This window comes from Vulpes vulpes, chromosome 2 (assembly GCF_048418805.1).
Source record: "Vulpes vulpes isolate BD-2025 chromosome 2, VulVul3, whole genome shotgun sequence".
NCBI classification, from domain to species: Eukaryota; Metazoa; Chordata; class Mammalia; order Carnivora; family Canidae; genus Vulpes; species Vulpes vulpes.
The window spans coordinates 58,978,807-58,995,728 of record NC_132781.1 but is presented as its reverse complement, the minus strand read 5'-3'; the positions used below and the strand labels follow the sequence as shown (position 1 = coordinate 58,995,728).

Below are 16,922 nucleotides of genomic sequence, written 5' to 3'. Positions count from 1 at the left end.
CATTTGACTTTACATACCATGGTATTTGTGTTAATGAGATTTGTTTATACTCTAGCACAACTACATTTCTATCAAAGTTAGCTGGTGATAGAATTTAAATCAACTTTTTAAAAAATGTTTAAAAATAAACACAGGGCTTATTGGTCAGGAATTCTTTACTTCATAAAACAAGTATTACTAAGTGCCTATTAGACATAGCCATTCCTCAGTGTACTTTGGGTATATTTGTGAACAAAAGAGATAAATCTGCCCAGGCTTCATGGAACTCTTACATTCCAGGGGGAAGGAATAGACATTGATTCTAATAATTAATCCAATAACTTATACTGTATAAAAGATGTCTAAGAATCTCTCATTGTGAAATTAAGTTTAAATTTTCTTTTTTTTTTTTTTTTAAGTTTAAATTTTCTAATACCGATGGCCTAGTCCTTTATGGACATAATGCCTACCACTTAACTAGATCTCCCTGGTGAGATTCAAAGGTATACCTCTTACAACTAACAGAAATTAAGTTTGAGAATATGAACCACATCTCCACATCTACTGTATTTCACATTTTCTCTTGAACTGGCATCCCATGAGGCCTGTGTTCTCACTCAGACCCTTCAATGTCCTATTCTTCCATTCACATGGAATACATCTCCCTGTCTCTGAAAGCCATGCACACAATATGCTGGCCAAGCACTACACTAAGTGCTAGAGATACAAAGTTGCTTAAGACACAATCTTTATACTCTTAAAGAGTTAATCTTAGAGTAATAGGAGGAAGAGGTAAAAGGATGCTCAAGGTTTATGAGTGTGTAACTGAAGTATGCAAAGCATGCTGGGTGCACCCAGAGGAGAGGATGATTACCTTTGCCTGGAGAAGGCTGCTGTGGATGGATGGATAAATGTGTGAAGTCAGAGAGGTCCAGCAACTCATATGGGCCAGGAAGCATATGAGCATGGGAGAGCAGTCAGAGAGGAAGTGACCCTAAGAAGCTAAATCCTGGAACAGAGGAGGTTGTGTCTGCACAGACACCATCACTGGAAGCTATGCCTCTCACGAGAAGAAACGGAATGAGGTGGCTTATGAGCAAACAAGTTAAAGTACTGGTTAAACACTGAGAATAGTGACTGGACCTCAAGGCACTGGTTAAAGGGAAAGCATCTGGGGGAAAAAAAAAAAGGCAAAAAGACCAAGCATCTCCCAAAGGCAAAGAGACCAACAGCACTAATAGAACACAGACCCAAATCACACCTGCATTCTCCAGGCAGACCTCTCCATTGAACATGCTGCCAACTCGTCACCCAAGGTTAACAGCAGACCCTTCCATTCATATGCCAGTCTCAATTCAGCAATGTTCCCATACCAAGCAACAGGAGAAGTACCACTGTGTGTGCCTTCTACAAATGCACAAGCTGGATAAGATAAAGCGAGCCCCCCCCCCCCCAATGTTGAATACCCATGAAATGCAGGTCTCAGAATTCATTTGGACCCTATTTTTAACCACAGTCACTATCCTCTGGCACTAGAATATCAATAGTAAGAAGACGCTATGCCATGGAATTGTCCTGTGCATAATATATATATAGCATACGGCAGCATGATCATCTATCTCCCTAGTTAATCTTGGAACTCCTCAAGGACAGGGACTAGCTAATAGTAGGCACTCAATTAAGGGCTGACAAACAAATAAATGAATTAACCCACCAATTTTTCCCAGAGTTCTAACCTAGTATCATGGATAGAAAATATGCCAATTGCTGCTATTTTTCATTCCAAATGATGGCAGCACAAAGGCTAACCAACTAGCTTTTTGGAAGCATGACATCCATGACCCTACATATAGACACACAAAGTCAAATACCAGAATCAGAGGAAAGCAATTTTTAAATTAAGATTTTTAAATTAACAGTTTTCCAGACTCAGAAATTTGCTGAGTGAATGTCATAGTGTCAGCTTAGAATCCCACCCTGCCCCCAAAACATGTACATCCCAGCTTTAAAAGGAAGAAACACCATAAACCAAAATATTCTGAAAAAACAAACACCTTTCTGCAAAACTTCAAGAACTTGTCTTAAACCCTCATCTCCTCTAAATGACTATATAAATAAGCAGTGCCCAGCCATTTACATCAGACTGTAATACTCCAGGCAGGTCATCCTTGGGCTGAGCTACTGAGGCAAGCTTGAGAGCAGCTGCACACATTTAATCTCAGAGCATCTGGGTTGTATACCTCCTTCCTGTGGTCTTTCCAGCAGTTGCCCTCTGGTGCCTGAATTATAGACGTGAAGCTTGGTGACGGACAGAGGTGACTTTACTGATTATTAATAACAACTGCATTTGTGTAGAGAAATGCAAACATAGCAGTCCAGATGGACAGTTACTGAGCAAAGGCACTTCAAAAGTCAGCCCTCTCTTTCTCTTATGGCATGAGTGAGTGAGTTTGTGTGTTTGTGGGGCTGGGGCGGGAGGTCTTTTCTTGGTGAGAAGAAGAAAGTGCAAAAACTAATGTACCAGAGAACCACTCTTTCTGGAATTCATAGAGTCTGGCCTTTTATCCCTGGGCGCAAGCCTAAGACTGGGGACCCGGGTTTTGTCAGGGGCGCCTCCCCACTATCCTGTCCTGGGCTGCTCCACACGAGCAGAGAGAGACAGGAGGCAGGCCCCTCTGACACCTACTTAACCAAGGCAGATGGAGAGGGGAGTGTGTGGGATGCCTTTACTTCCCCCTTAGGAGGCGCCCAGCAGGAGCCCACAGAGCCAGGAGCTCCAAAATCGGATTTCCACACATCCTCCCACCCCAGAACATACCTTGCCCCTCTGGCAGGAGGAAACAGAGCATTAAGCAAGTGTGGCTCTGCTGTATGAAGGGGTTTTAGAGGACCTAAAGAAGCCTTCTTCCAGGATTCTGTACTTTTTCCAAACCTCCAGAGAAGGAGCCAAGTTGGGAAACAGTTACTCCCTCAGTGACCCAAAGAGGGCAAGGGTATTACTTTGAGGAGGATGCAATCAGTGTCTGCAAGACGTCCTGAGCTACAGACACATACTTTATTAATAATCTTACATACACAAAATGTCCAAGGGAAAGCCTAACAGGCTAATTTCTGACAGCTCCAGATAACAGCAGGAGGAACTGAAGCCACGCTGACCCCCCAGCTTCCACATACGCCACAGAAGCAAAGATCCCTTTCCCACCCAAGGGATGTGATGCAAATAAATAAAGACAATTATCTGCAGAACTTAAAGTGCAAGAACAACATTGTGAAGTCCTTCTCCCCAAGTGCAGTGACTTGTGGGAAACAGATAGAAAAATAAAAAGGACAGCTGGGAAATTTAATTACAGAGGAATGAGGCAAAGGCTGACACTGTTTCACAGAACTAGCCAATAGCCAAAGCCACTCTCCCTTACCTTAAGATACAGAAGCAGCTCTTCGCTCCTGAAGATAAGCGGCAGAACCCAAATCTCTGTTTGCTGTCAATGTCAGTGAGCACGAATGTGAAGTTCTGGCCAACTTGGCTAACTGTAAGGCTGCAGCAAAGAGAGAACAAAGGGAAAAATGAATGTGCAATAAGTTTCTTGATAAAGTATCTAATCATGACAAGTCACTGAACCTGTAACATTTCCTTTCTCAGTGGAACTCTTTATAAATGAACTCAAAATTTACACACTTCAAGAGAACATACGGGGGGGGGGGAGCGGCAGGGGAGGAGGAGGAAGAGGAGGAAAAAGGAAGAAGAGGAAGAAGGAGAAGAATGTCAGCCAGTAGCCCCTTCTAGCGACCACCTTAATACCAAAGTAGCTACCAAACCTTCCACTTAACTGAGTTCAGGCAAGTAGGCCTGTTAATCATCTCATAAAATCCTAAAAGGTGCATCCTATTAACCTCATTTTATAGATAGTGACCACCTCATCACCTGATTGGAGCTACCAAACCTTCCACTTACTGAGTTTAGGCAGGTAGCCCTGTTAATCATCCCACCAAATCCTGAAAGAAGCATTCAATTAACCTCATTTTATAGATGAGAAAATAGCCTAGAGCAGCACTGCCTAAGGTGCCAGCTGGTAAACTGCAAAAAGCTGTGTTTTAAACCCAGGCCTTTATGATGCCAAAGCCTACTCTGCCAGCTTGCTGCTAACGACGCTCACCTGACCATTCCTCTAGTTGGGAAAACAGTGATGGTGACAGAATTTAAATGTCCACTATGTGCCAGTCACCAAGTTAGACTTGATATATAGCACCTCATTTACTTCTCTATCAACCCTGGAATTTAGACGATGCTCCCATTTTACAGAAAAGGAAACAGCAGGACTAAACAGGTAGGTAACTGAGTCATGTTCACAGCGCTTCTAAGGGGAGGAGCTGGAATTCAAGAGGGCAAGGTTACCTACTATGTTCCTACATTCCTGTATCTTTCAGAATTTAAGTTTATGAGGAACATGTATTTTATAGGACAGAAATATCAAATGTCTAAACAATGTGAGGTGCTAAGAAATGGAAACAGGTTTTAAAGAAAGAGTAAAGAAAAAAACCTACCACATCAACACAAAAATCAACAAACCACACATAAAAATAACATAAAATAGGAAATACGTTTCAAAAGATTAAAAAGCATATTACTAATGAGATTAATCTAGAAACAATTTTTGCAGTTGCAAAATGTTTTAAAGACAACTTTTTTTTTAATATTTTATTTATATATTCATGAGAGAGACAGAGAGAGAGAGAGAGAGACAGAGAAAGAGAGAGAGAGAGAGAGAGAGAGAGAGAGAGGGAGAGAAAAGCAGGCTCCATGCAGGGAGCCCGACGTGGGACTCCATCCCCCGTCTCCAGGATCAGACCCTAGGCTGAAGGCGGCACTAAACCACTGAGCCACCTGGGCTGCTTGAATATTTAAGTTTTTAAAAAGGAATCCAAGCTAAGTAGTAAACTGACTTTAGAAGGTGGCCTTTAGGGCAGCCTGGGTGGCTCAGCGGTTTAGCGGCACCTTCAGCCCAGATCCTGGAGACCCGGGATCGAGTCCCACATCGGGCTCCCTGTGTGGAGCCTGCTTCTCCCTCTGCCTGTGTCTCTACCCACCCCCTTCTGTCTCTCATGAATATATAAATAAAATCTTAAAAAAAAAAAAAAACTTAAATATTCCAAATCCTAATACATAAATTTATGCTAACATAATATTTTAGAATTTGACACTGAATTATCCAAAGGAACTCATTAACTTATATCGTATTTTACATACATTGTATTTTACAAAATATACTCAAATTGACAAAATATTCAAATCAATGCTCTCACCTGTAATTTATAAGTTGTTGGCAGAAATGAAAAATCATTTACAAGGCCTTTTCCAAAGGCAGACTTATTGAGTCTCTGGATAAGAATTTTTCGAATATGAATAGCCTTCCTTTCTAAAACTCCCTCATACAAAACACATAAGCAAATGAAAATTAAAGAGACTTTCAAGATATCCCAGTACAAAAAGGTCAATGGGCCCTACCTAGTCATGTTTAAGAAAACAATTCCATCCCCTAGAGAGTGGTTAGAGAGTACAAGAAAATAATCCAGAAAGAAAAGAAAGTGCCCCACTCTCCTTTTTTAACTAGGAAGGTGAGCGAAAACAAGGTGGCAATTTAAAAGCAGTGTGGTAATAAAACAGGTGTAAGTAATGCTATCCCTCCATCTTACATAAGCCAGAAGAAGGAACACATTTCTATAAAAGTTATAGAGCTGTCCAGGGGACACCAAACTCTACCTTCTTATGGCTGTTATGTTTTATCAATAAAGCTTGGATACTGTGTTACTATGGTGATTTAATACTATGTTTTAAAGGGGGATTATATGATTAATTTTAACAAGGTTGAGAACCGAAGATGTGTGAGAAACAGGATTCTAGTTCACATAATTAAAGTGATTGGGGAAAAAAAGTGGGCCTCACTGGGGGAGGAGAAAAACTTGAATTCTTAAAAAATTTAAAGCAACAGGTCACAATGATTCTAAGTTACAAATAAGGTCGTGCTTTTGTGAAATACTATTATGTGATCATACAGAGTATGACGGTTCATTACTTTAACTCAGAGTGTGATTTCCATTCAAGAACGTTTAAAATCAAACATCCTAGAAAGAAAGGGTATTGATAGGCCTGAGTGAAAAGAAAACACCCAGGATCTCTAGGAAAAGGACACAGAATGAACACAACTCAGTTTGTGAATTGAGTGTCATTAATTTCCCTATTATCTTTTCACTACCATTAAAAAATGCTGAAAATGCTTTTAGCGACATCCTAGGCTCAAAGATTCGTTACTCTTCTTGGTTCAAATCCCAACTCAATCACTTGTTAACTGGGCCTTCATTTACCAAGTTACTTAACTTCTAAGCACCTCAGTTTCTTACCCTGGAATAACAATGAGAAACTACCACCCAACTCAAAGGAGGTTTTGGGAATAAGTGAGATAAGCATTTACTATAAATGCCAGTCCATACTAAAAACAATTAATAAAAAGAGACGCAAGCTGTTACCATCCAGAGGAAAATAAAAATTCATATTAAAATCATGCATTTGCTCAGAATCTTCCTGACTGCCTCTTTTTTGTAATCCTTATGAGTGGAGAATGGAAGTTTGCCTTTCTCTTTTCTCTGTTGCATCTTTTCAGTAAAGTACAGTCCTCTGGGTGACCAAGTGAGCTGCTCATGCTCACAGTAAAGTGAACAAGATTCTTTTTTGGGAGGGGAGGGTGGATTACAGCTTAGGAGCAGGCACTCCATTGGTTCACTGTTTTAATTCCTAATAGGGTGAAGTACAAGCTATTTAAACAAACAAGGCCTCAAACCATCAAACTCGAAAATCTTTTTTCCTCAGACAATATCCAATCAACTAAAAGTCAGGCAAGGGTGCTCAGAAGTGAACTTGAAAGCTTTCTGAATGAACCTTGGAGGAATCGGCCATGCTCTAGGACAGTGTTCACACTTTCTCCATAAAAATGACTTTGGGGAAAGGTCTACTTTGTTAAAGGCTGCAGGTTTCGTGTTTACCTCCAGTATCAGAATCCTTAACTTTTTAACAGGAATCAGAGATTTCATAAAGATTAAAACTGGAAGGAACTGTAGAAAGCATCTGGCTGTAAGATGGGGAAACTGAATGAAGCACAGGCGGGGTTATTGTTGGTGGTGGTTTTGGGTTTTTTTTTCCACAATAGCGAACTAAAACAAAATTCCAAGCCCAATTCTGGTTCAAAGTCCTCTCCATTCTACACTAAACACAAGGAAACCTTTCCCTCACCTGCAGTGTACAATTCTGTTAAAGGAACTCAAGTATGTGAGGAATCCAGATAGTTGTCTTGTCAAACAGAATACTTCCCACTAAGCCAGAGAAACCAAATGTATTTCCAGAAATTTGCCCAAGAGAGCAGGGCCCAGACCACCGTGGGCTGTGTTTCCCAGGCTTAGATGAATATTCAAACCAAACTTTAACATTCATGCTGACTTTTAAATGCCTGTGAGCCATTCAAGGCTCCTCCAGCAGCATTTTGCTTAATCTCGAAGCTATTTACAGACTGAGTGTATAAATGGCATGTAGCAGGTCAACGGACAGTGTGATCCCAATCTTCCAGTGAGAGATGGGATTTTCCATATCAGCCTTTTAGTTTAGTTGTCCATCTTGTAAACTGAGCAACTACTGCATGGAGATTCCCAGCTAGCTGGACAGGAATAATCAACAAGTGTACCACACAGCAGCATGTAGCTGTATGTACCAGTGTTTCATGAAACCAAAGGAAGAGCAAAGATAGAAGCAAACGGAAGAGAAGGCAAGGCCCTACTCAGATACCGAGGTTAGAGACAGCTTCTCAAAGGTGACACTGATCCCGACCCTGAAGGATGAGTTGGAACAACCCTTTCAGAAGCAGGGGACTGGGTATTTCAGGCCGAGGAAAGAGCTGGGCAGATTCTCAGGCTGGAAAGAGCAAGGCATCTTCAAGGAACTCAAAGCACACCAGCTCAGCTAAACAGAGGAGCTAAAGGGAAAGGGCATGATATGAAGTTTTGAAATAAGGCAAGAGCCAGATTATACAGACAGCCTCACAGGTCATGGTAAAGATTGAGGATTTTTTTTGTAAAGGTGACAGGAAGCAACTGAATGGCTTTTATGAAAAGAACTGTCTAAAGTACAATGGTAATTGTTATGTGGGAGAAGTTTGGGAGAAGGAAGAAGGAGAAACAGAGAAAGTCATCAGGAGGCTAGTGTACAAGTCCCAGTGAGACCGTATGGAGGCCTAACTCACAAACGGAGAGTGAAAATGGATCTGGGTGGACAGTCCCAAGTTACAGCTGGCTGGTATAACTGACAGGCATGCAGATGTACTGAGAATAAAAAAAGACAGCAAATTGCCATTTTATGAGAGAGAAGACAATGTGGCGGGAGATCTAAGAGTTCCATTCGGGATATGTTAAGTCTGACAAACCTTAAAATAGAAATGTCAAGATGTTTGAACATACTACTTAGTAAATCACGGGAAAAAGTTTGCGTTGGAGCTTTATATAAATTGAAGTCATCTACATACAGATGTATTTAATGCCCAAGTAAAGAACAAGATCACTTAGGGAGAGCATTCAGAGAAACTAAAGAGGATCCAGGATGAGGTTACAGAAGCATCAATTTAGAGAATCCATGGAGAAAAGACCATCAAAGAAAACACAGAACGAGCAGGAGGGAATGGTCAACTGTAGCCATGAATCAAGATGAGAGACAAACAATGCCTACTGCACTGAGCAATATCAAAGTTACCAATGACCTTGATAAGAAAAGCTCTGGTTGAATGACAGAAGCTGAAGACAGAGTGAAGAGGGCTAAGGGAAAAACTTAAAAGTGTGTAGCTAACGCTCCAAAGAAGAGACAGTGAGGCAGTCATTGAATGGGAATGAAGAGGATCAAGAAATACCAGAACTGGTTTTCATGCTGTTGGAAATGATTCAACAGAGGCAGAGAGATTCAAGATGCAGGAGAGAGAAGAAACAGTCAGGTCTTTAGATTCAAATCCCAGATATACTACTCATTAGCTGTGTGAGCACAGGTGAGTTACGGTACCTCTCTAAGCCTCACCCACAAAATGCAAATAATATTTTGCAAATTGGTTTTGAGAATTACAAATAATATATAGCAAGTAGCATATAATGGATACAAGGCAAAAATTACTGTTATGAAATTATAAAATTCGAGAGATGTCATCCTCAATTTAGTATAGCTTACTGACAAGTATCTGTTGGGCTTTACTGCAGGGCACCCCTGAGAGTTGTTTTTCCTTCCCTTCTATGCATACAGGACATCAGGCAGGAATCAAGCTTTATCAAACTACCACATCTCAACCTTAAGTTACATGAGCCTCAAAGCTTCCTTCCATAAACCTTTCATCTGCCTAATACTCAAGTTTCTTACATTCCAAGCTCAAAGAGCCAAGTGAAAAGAATGACATTGACCCAAAGTGTCTGGGGACCAAGAGTGGGTCACACACTGCCAGACACAGGGTGACACCTATCTGGCTCAAGAAACTCACCAGATAATTCTGAGAGATCACTTCACTCTCTGTCTGCAAAAATGAATCCTAACTGGGAAACCAAAAAGTAGCAAAAAAACAGAAGGAACAGCAGAGATCTAATGCAATCCCCTCATTTTACCCATGAAGAAACGTAGGCCCTTACGGGAGAGACATCAATTTCCTCACAGCACAGAGCAAGTCAATGGCAGAACAAAAACTGAAATTGAGGTCCTCAATTCAACCATCAATTGAGGGTTGCTACCCTCAATGCTCTGTCCACTGAGGCCCAATTGCTACATTGTTAATCAAGTGCTGTAGAAAATGATCACATCATTTTCTAAGGGCGCATCTTAACACATGGGACCAAACAAAGGGACCAAACTAAGGATGAAACACACAAGAATGAAAGTGGCCCAAAGGAATTCAATTTTGCAAAGCAGAACAGGATGAACATATAGACATAGAACAAGAGCAAAGTCTGGGCAGCCAGACTAACACACCAATCACACACATGAATTTCATTTTCTGGGTAGGTTTCTTCTTATCAGAATTTGCTACTTTCCTACAAGAAATAAAAGTTGCTTTTGAAAGAAAATTTGGAAGTTTTTTTGGTTACTTTAGTTATGACGGATCAACGGAGGCAGTATAATAAAGTAGAAAAAGGAAGGTAGAAATGGAAGTCAGATAAATGGAGGTTTCAAAAGCAGCTCTACCACCTACTAGGAGCGGGGTCTTGGGCAAGTTACTGGACCCCTCTGAGCCTGTTTTCCCCATATATGGCATTATAGTAACGGTTAGCTTGTGAATGTAAACTTCTAGTGCAGGAGGAGAATACAACACAATGCCTGGCACATAACAGAGACATAATAAAACAGTAACTAGCAGGTGAATCACATCAACATCTATGGTTACATCCTTAATCACTAAACTATGCCTTCCTTTGACCCTTAAAAGACGATGTCATTGCATTTTGTGCTCATGTCATTTGTGCGTATTGGGATATAGGATGATTTACAGGGCAACTGAATGGTAGTAGACTTGCTGGGTTCCAAAAGAGATAAGCACAAATCTGGAAGGAAGAGCTTTTCCATCCTCCAGTGAGTCTCTTGTGTGTTCTGACTAAAGTAGGTTGCCAGCTACCAAGTGTAAGCAAGTAACACCACAGTACAAAATGGTATACAAATCTTTTTTCTCCCCCCACCCCCGCCTTTTTTAAGAAACTGCTCTCATCAGTAAGAATAAGTTTTTGAGAGTGATAACAGGGATCTCAGCACTGTCATTTCAAGCCTCCTCTCCACCAAGAGCCTCAAGGACCACATAATGTAGAAATAACTCTGCACTGGGAATAAGAGTGTTTCTTTCTCAGCTCTGTTATTACTTAGCTGTGATCATAAGCAAATTATTTCACCTCTACAAATTTTGGTTTCCCTTCTGTAAAATGGGACGTTTGGAATCACATGAATTTCATCTTATTTCCAGACATTCCCAAGTCCTCCTCTAGCCAGAGCCCAAGCTATCACAGTACACGTCACCCTCTCCCCAGCAGGCTCCATCTGCTCTGGCTGAATAATCTCTAGGCTCACTCATGGTTTCTCCTCTGCTTTGCTCTTCAGCACATATGGGGTGTTAGGCTCTCCCTTCCACTTACCCGCTTCTTACGGTCCCTGCAGACTCAACACAAGTCTTCCCCACTGTGAGAAGTTTTCTGTGACCACCTCAGTCTTCCCTAACCTCACTATCCTTTTGGAGAGATACTGTTTAATGTGTATTTATAATACTTCCTGAACTAGACTGAGAAACACATGGAGGGCAGAACTCCAAGTCTAATACCATTTCCATATCACCCAACATAATGCTACACATTTGGAACCTTCCTTTGCTCTTTTGTAAAAGAGATACCACCGTCATCTATCTTTCAGAGCTGCAGGGAAGAACAAATGAAGTACTGATGTGAAAATGTCCAGCACACTGACTAAAATCAATTAGGAACTCAAATATAAATTTCCTTCCTTTCTGCTCTATTTGGTCACGGAACTTTCCCCAACATGTTCTACTGAAAAATGTATTCATTTGAGAGACGGATGTTTATGTTGTGCTAGCAGCCTAAGGGACCTAGGGCAAATTCTAATTTCTCTGCAGCTTAGATTTTTTTTCAAATGAAGATAATAATACCTGTTCTCATCTCTTAGGATAGGAGGATAAAATAAGGTGATACATGAGAAAGTACTTTCTTTTGAAGAGCTACTGGCATTATTATTTTTCATAAGTCCTAGTTTCAGAAAGAAAAATCTTAAAACAACACAAGAGACAGTAAGATGTCAATGTTAACGGGTGATTTGATGATGACTGTGAAAATCCCACTCTTGATATAGACTAGAAATGTCAGAAAGTTGTATTACTGTTCCTTGGGGTAGAAAAGCACAGATACTGAAAAGATTAGGAAGCTTTCTTTTCTGAACATAATCACCTAGGGCATTACTCATCTCTCATGCTGACATATTTTTTAAGGCAAACAGTATCAAAAATACATCTGGGGGGCTTTGTGGGCCCCAGAATCTGGGCATAGCCATTTGACAGTGCTAACTGCAAAGTAACAAACAAAAAAAAAGGTAACATTAAAACCTTTGTGTTTATTATAAATAAACCTTTGTGTTTATTGTAAGTTTGTTATCTCTTCTACATGAAAGTATGCAAAGGTTAGAAGTGGGGGAAGAGAAGAGAAAAAATATAGTCCCCAAATAAAGTGGAATTTTTTGTATCAAAAGTTATCAGCACCTGTAGGGTGTGGAATATAACAAAATGTAAGAAAGAATCATTGTATAAGGCAAGGATTAAGATAGATCCATACAGGTACATTTCTGTCCCAAATCATTTTGTGAAAAAAATATGAGAAACATAATTAAGGGAGGGTGATCTAGAGAGAAGCATCTTAAAAGAAAAGTATTTGTCTAACAACAATAAAAAGGCAGGGGCGCCTGGGTGGCTCAGTGGTTGACCGTCTGCCTTTGGCTCAGGGAGTCATCCTGGGATCCTGGAATGGAGTCCGACATTGGGCTCCACACAGGAAGCCTGCTTCTTCCTCTGCCTATGTCTCTGCCTCTGTGTGTCTCTCATGAATAAATAAATAAAATCTTTAAAAAGCCAAAAACAATAAAATGGCATCAGGACATCGGTGACAAAGATTTTAGAACTATTTAAGGACTCTGCTTTTTCCATTTAAGAATGTAATCACTCAGACAGGTAGGTAAATAGAGCAGTGTGGTTGGTGAGAGAAGAAGAGAGAGGTGTGTGTGTTGGGGTGGATTTAATCTCATTGTGCATTTCTTTCAATATTAGTTTACAAAGTTAATTAAGGAATACCCATCCAAAATAGATTACCACTCTTACCAAAAGTCATGTAAAAATGTATTCTCTTATTTTTCTTTGTTAGATATCTAACTGCATTTTAAAAACATTTCAGCTTTATTAATTTATATAAATATGTCCTTGCCATAATTTGTAATACATTTTATAAGCGACTGGAGGAAATTTCATGCATCACTAATTCATACATATAAATGTGAAGTTTGCATTAAATGTCTCTAAACAAAACCCTACTTCCTTGCTATTTTTAGAAGGAATAGGATAAAGAAGACTCTCATTACAAAGACTGACCCTCTTAAAATTAAGGCTATTCTGTTTTGAGCATCAACCCACTAACTACTGAAACAACCCTGGCACTAGGATTTTAAAAAGCCCAAGTCTGGAAATACTACAATGGCTGATTGGCTTAAAAATAACGAACCAGGGAAAACAGTGATTATAAAATGGCTGGCAACATTCCAGTGCTGCTTTTTAATACTCTTTTTGCTTTTTAGTACTCTTTTAGACTCCTTTGGCTACCAATTCTCATCTCACACCATTTTTAGGTTTCTGCCAAACAAAGCAGGACACCACTCCTACAAAGAGTAGAAAAGACCAAGCAGCACACTACCCACGTGTACTCTAAACCACTAAAATCCTTCAGGTCTGCCTAGTTTGGGTACATGAAAATACAAGACAGAGTCTTTCTAAAGATAGGCCATTTTATAGCTTTCTTAGAAGATATTATGGCAGTTATTACTTATGATACTTCCTAAAAATCGGTGTCACTAAAAGTGGACTTTTAAAGACATAATGTAGCACAGTTCACAGTTCAATTCTCTAAGAGAAAATTAAAAAAGAGTAAACTATCAAGCGGACAAATGGCTGCAAAAATCATGCTTAGACTGTAATGAAGCACGTAGTAGACATTTCTTGAAAACAAGATTAAGAGGACTGTTGTGACATCTTATTAATATTGTTAGTAAATGATAGTTTTATAGTTTATAGTTCTCTTTTAGAAAGAAAAAAGGGGGACGCCTGGGTGGTTCAGCAGTTGAGCGTCTGCCTTTGGCCCAGGGCGTGATCCTGGAGACCTGGGATTGAGTCCCACATCAGGCTCCCTGCATAGAGCCTGCTTCTCCCTCTGCCTATGTCTCTGCCTCTCTCTCTCCGTGTCTCTCATGAATAAATAAACAAAATCAGAAAGAAAAGAAAGAAGAAAGAAGAAGAAAGAAAGAAAGAAAGAAAGAGAAGGAAGAAAAGAAAGAAAGAAAGAAAGAAAGAAAGAAAGAAAGAAAGAAAGAAAGAAAGAAAGAAAAAGAAAGAAAGAAAGAAAGAAAGAAAGAAAGAAAGAAAGAAAGAAAGAAAGAAAGAAAGAAAAAGAAAGAAGGAAGAAAAGAAAAAAAGAAAGAAAGAAAGAAAGAAAGAAAGAAAGAAAGAAAGAAAGAAAGAAAGAAAGAAAAAAGCTCTTCCACGATTGCTACCATTAATCAATGGCTTTTTTTTTTTTTAGCCACCAGACTATCTTAACTATCTTGGAAGTCTTATACTGATACTTCTCCAAGAGCTTACCATAATGTGAAATCTAAGGAAATGTTCAGATGATTTTGTATTTTTGTCTAGATTATAGAGAAAATGCTTTGTTCCCCAGAGATACCATTCTTAGCCACCTATAATGCAAGACTTATTTAGCAACATGCCTTTTAAATAGCTGAACACCATTAAACAAGATAGGCCTGTGCTAATTTAAATTTTACATTGAATCAAAGAAAAATGAAGTCCATATAATACTCATAAGGCCATGGAATAATGAAACATTACTTAAGTTAAATATGTTCATATTTAAATAAAAATGAAATAGCATTGAATACCAACCATTCTTAATCATGGTTCAAGTCTGATAACCAAAATCAAAAATTTAACATCACATGAAATACACCTCAAAGAGTAACCAACGCAAAGCTCTAAGCTTTAAACTTTTTGATAATGTTAATAAAATCTCCAGGAAAGGAGAATACAGCAACTCTCCTTCAAACATAGACATTTTAAATCTTGGTAACAGACGGAATGTTAAGAATGGTGTGGTTTTTATTTTCCATAGCAGGCTTATTGACACTTTGTTTTCTAGTAAAGTTTGAAAATCTGACACTACCTGTCCACATAGAAGGGGAAACAAAACTTGGTCAAAGTCTGTAGAACTTCCTGTGGAGAGAAAGAGAGATAATTTATACATCTAATGGGACCAATAAATCTAGCATTAACCACGGCACACAATCTAGCAACTTTACCCTAAAGAAAGAGGAGACAGATGAAGAAATATGGGCTTTATCAATTACATGGGAGGAGTACAGGCAGTCAATCATGAGAAATAATAAACATGATCAAACTTCATTAAAAATGAAAAATTAATCAAGAATCACACATGGGCAAACAGCAGGAGCCACGCAGGGAAGCTCTGAAGGGAGGGAGGCGGTTGGGTTGCTGAGTGTTAACACCCCTCTAGGGACCATCTCCAGCCTGACCATATGGATCAGAGTGAATAACACCGAGCCACATGGGTTTGGCCTGGCAGGGCCGCTCTTGCTGGCACCGTTTTTGCCTGTTACCTAGGAACAGAGGGGGCCAGGATTAGACAACACTTCCCTACATCAATAGGCCCAATCACAGGCAGAACAGAAAGCCAACTTGAAGATAATTGTCTCTGAACATTGTCAACTACATTTTTTAGAGTTTAAAACTTCATTTCCTTACTTTTAAAGAAGTTGACATCTCTGGCATAAATTTATTTTGTACTCAAACAATAACAATTTTAAATATGCACTATTTTCAATTAAATGTCATTATAAGTGGGCACACTTACCTGCTTGCAATTTGTGAAAATCCAAAGCAAACTATGAGATTAAATATCTTTTTAAAAATATGTAAGTACTAAGACCAAATGCATTACTCAGGGGAAGTGTACAAAAAGGAAACAAAAAGCACAGCAATATTTCAAAGACTTATTCATAAAAGAGAAGCTTCCTGCATTAAGAACACCACTATATGAGACATAACATGCACAGGGTTTGTGTCTATATGTTTGTGTGTGTGTGTGTGTGTGTGTGTGTGTGTGTGTGTGTGAAAGAGGAGAGAGTTTGTGTGTGTGTGTGTGTGTGTGTGTGTGAAAGAGGAGAGAGTTTGTGTGTGTGTGTGTGTGTGTGTGTGAAAGAGAGAGAGAAAGACTTCCCAAGAGACACATTTCCACATATATGGCATATACACACACACACACACACACACACATACATAGCTAACACATATACAAGTAATTATTACTTCCTTCATAAAATTTTCTCTAGCTCAACTTCATTTAACTGCAGACTTGGACAGCCCACAGTTGGGGTTTATCATAAGTTCACAGACCAACATTATAAATTTTAAAAAAAGTATTCCTTTCATACATTTGACTTTTTAACTATTTAAAACCTCAACTTCAAGACAAAATGAAGAACATATTGTTCAGTCATTGAGAAGCTGGTTCAAATTAAAACAAACCTGCCCATTGCAAATCCTAATCCAAGTGATAAATTATAGATCAGTTTACAAATGTAGCACTTTTCTAACCAATAATAATGAATTATCAATGCTAACTGAATTGATGCTTCTCGCTTCATTTATTTTTAAAACTGGTTCTATCATTCAAGAAATAAACCACATCAATCTAATAACCCACTCAATGAAGCAGAAAGCACATTGACTTGCTCTGCCAGAGCATGTTCCGCCTACATAATTCAATTGAGCATATCCTATTTTTTAATATCATCTTGGACTGGTACTATGTATATCAGCACTGTTAAGGCATGTCATGAAAGAGTAAAGCTGAGGAAACTAAAAAATGTAAAAGAGCAAATAACAATAATACTTCAGCACATTCTATAGGCATTATTGATACATCAGTTAATTCCATAACGTGGCACCCAGAAGTCTGTACATGTTGTTCTAAAACTAATTATGTTTACATAAATTACAAAAGCTACTGAGAATCAGAAAAACGAGCCATTTCTCAGTGCATAATTTTAGTATCAGGCA

At 39.2% G+C, this 16,922-nt stretch overlaps 1 protein-coding gene across 26 annotated transcripts in view; it reads right to left on the bottom strand.

Moving 5' to 3' along the window:
- Positions 1-16,922, bottom strand: part of DENND1A (DENN domain containing 1A) — a 495,329-nt gene that overhangs the window by 339,770 nt on the left and 138,637 nt on the right. For 21 of the 26 annotated variants that reach the window (XM_072748692.1, XM_072748673.1, XM_072748682.1 and 18 more), the window contains 2 exons: positions 15,007-15,056; positions 3,396-3,515 (listed from right to left, as the gene is read on the bottom strand). In XM_072748692.1, the coding sequence (XP_072604793.1) occupies positions 3,396-3,515; positions 15,007-15,056 (170 nt within the window). The remainder of the gene's footprint in view (positions 1-3,395; positions 3,516-15,006; positions 15,057-16,922) is intronic. The other 5 variants (XM_072748678.1, XM_072748685.1, XM_072748690.1 and 2 more) reach the window with 1 other exon arrangement.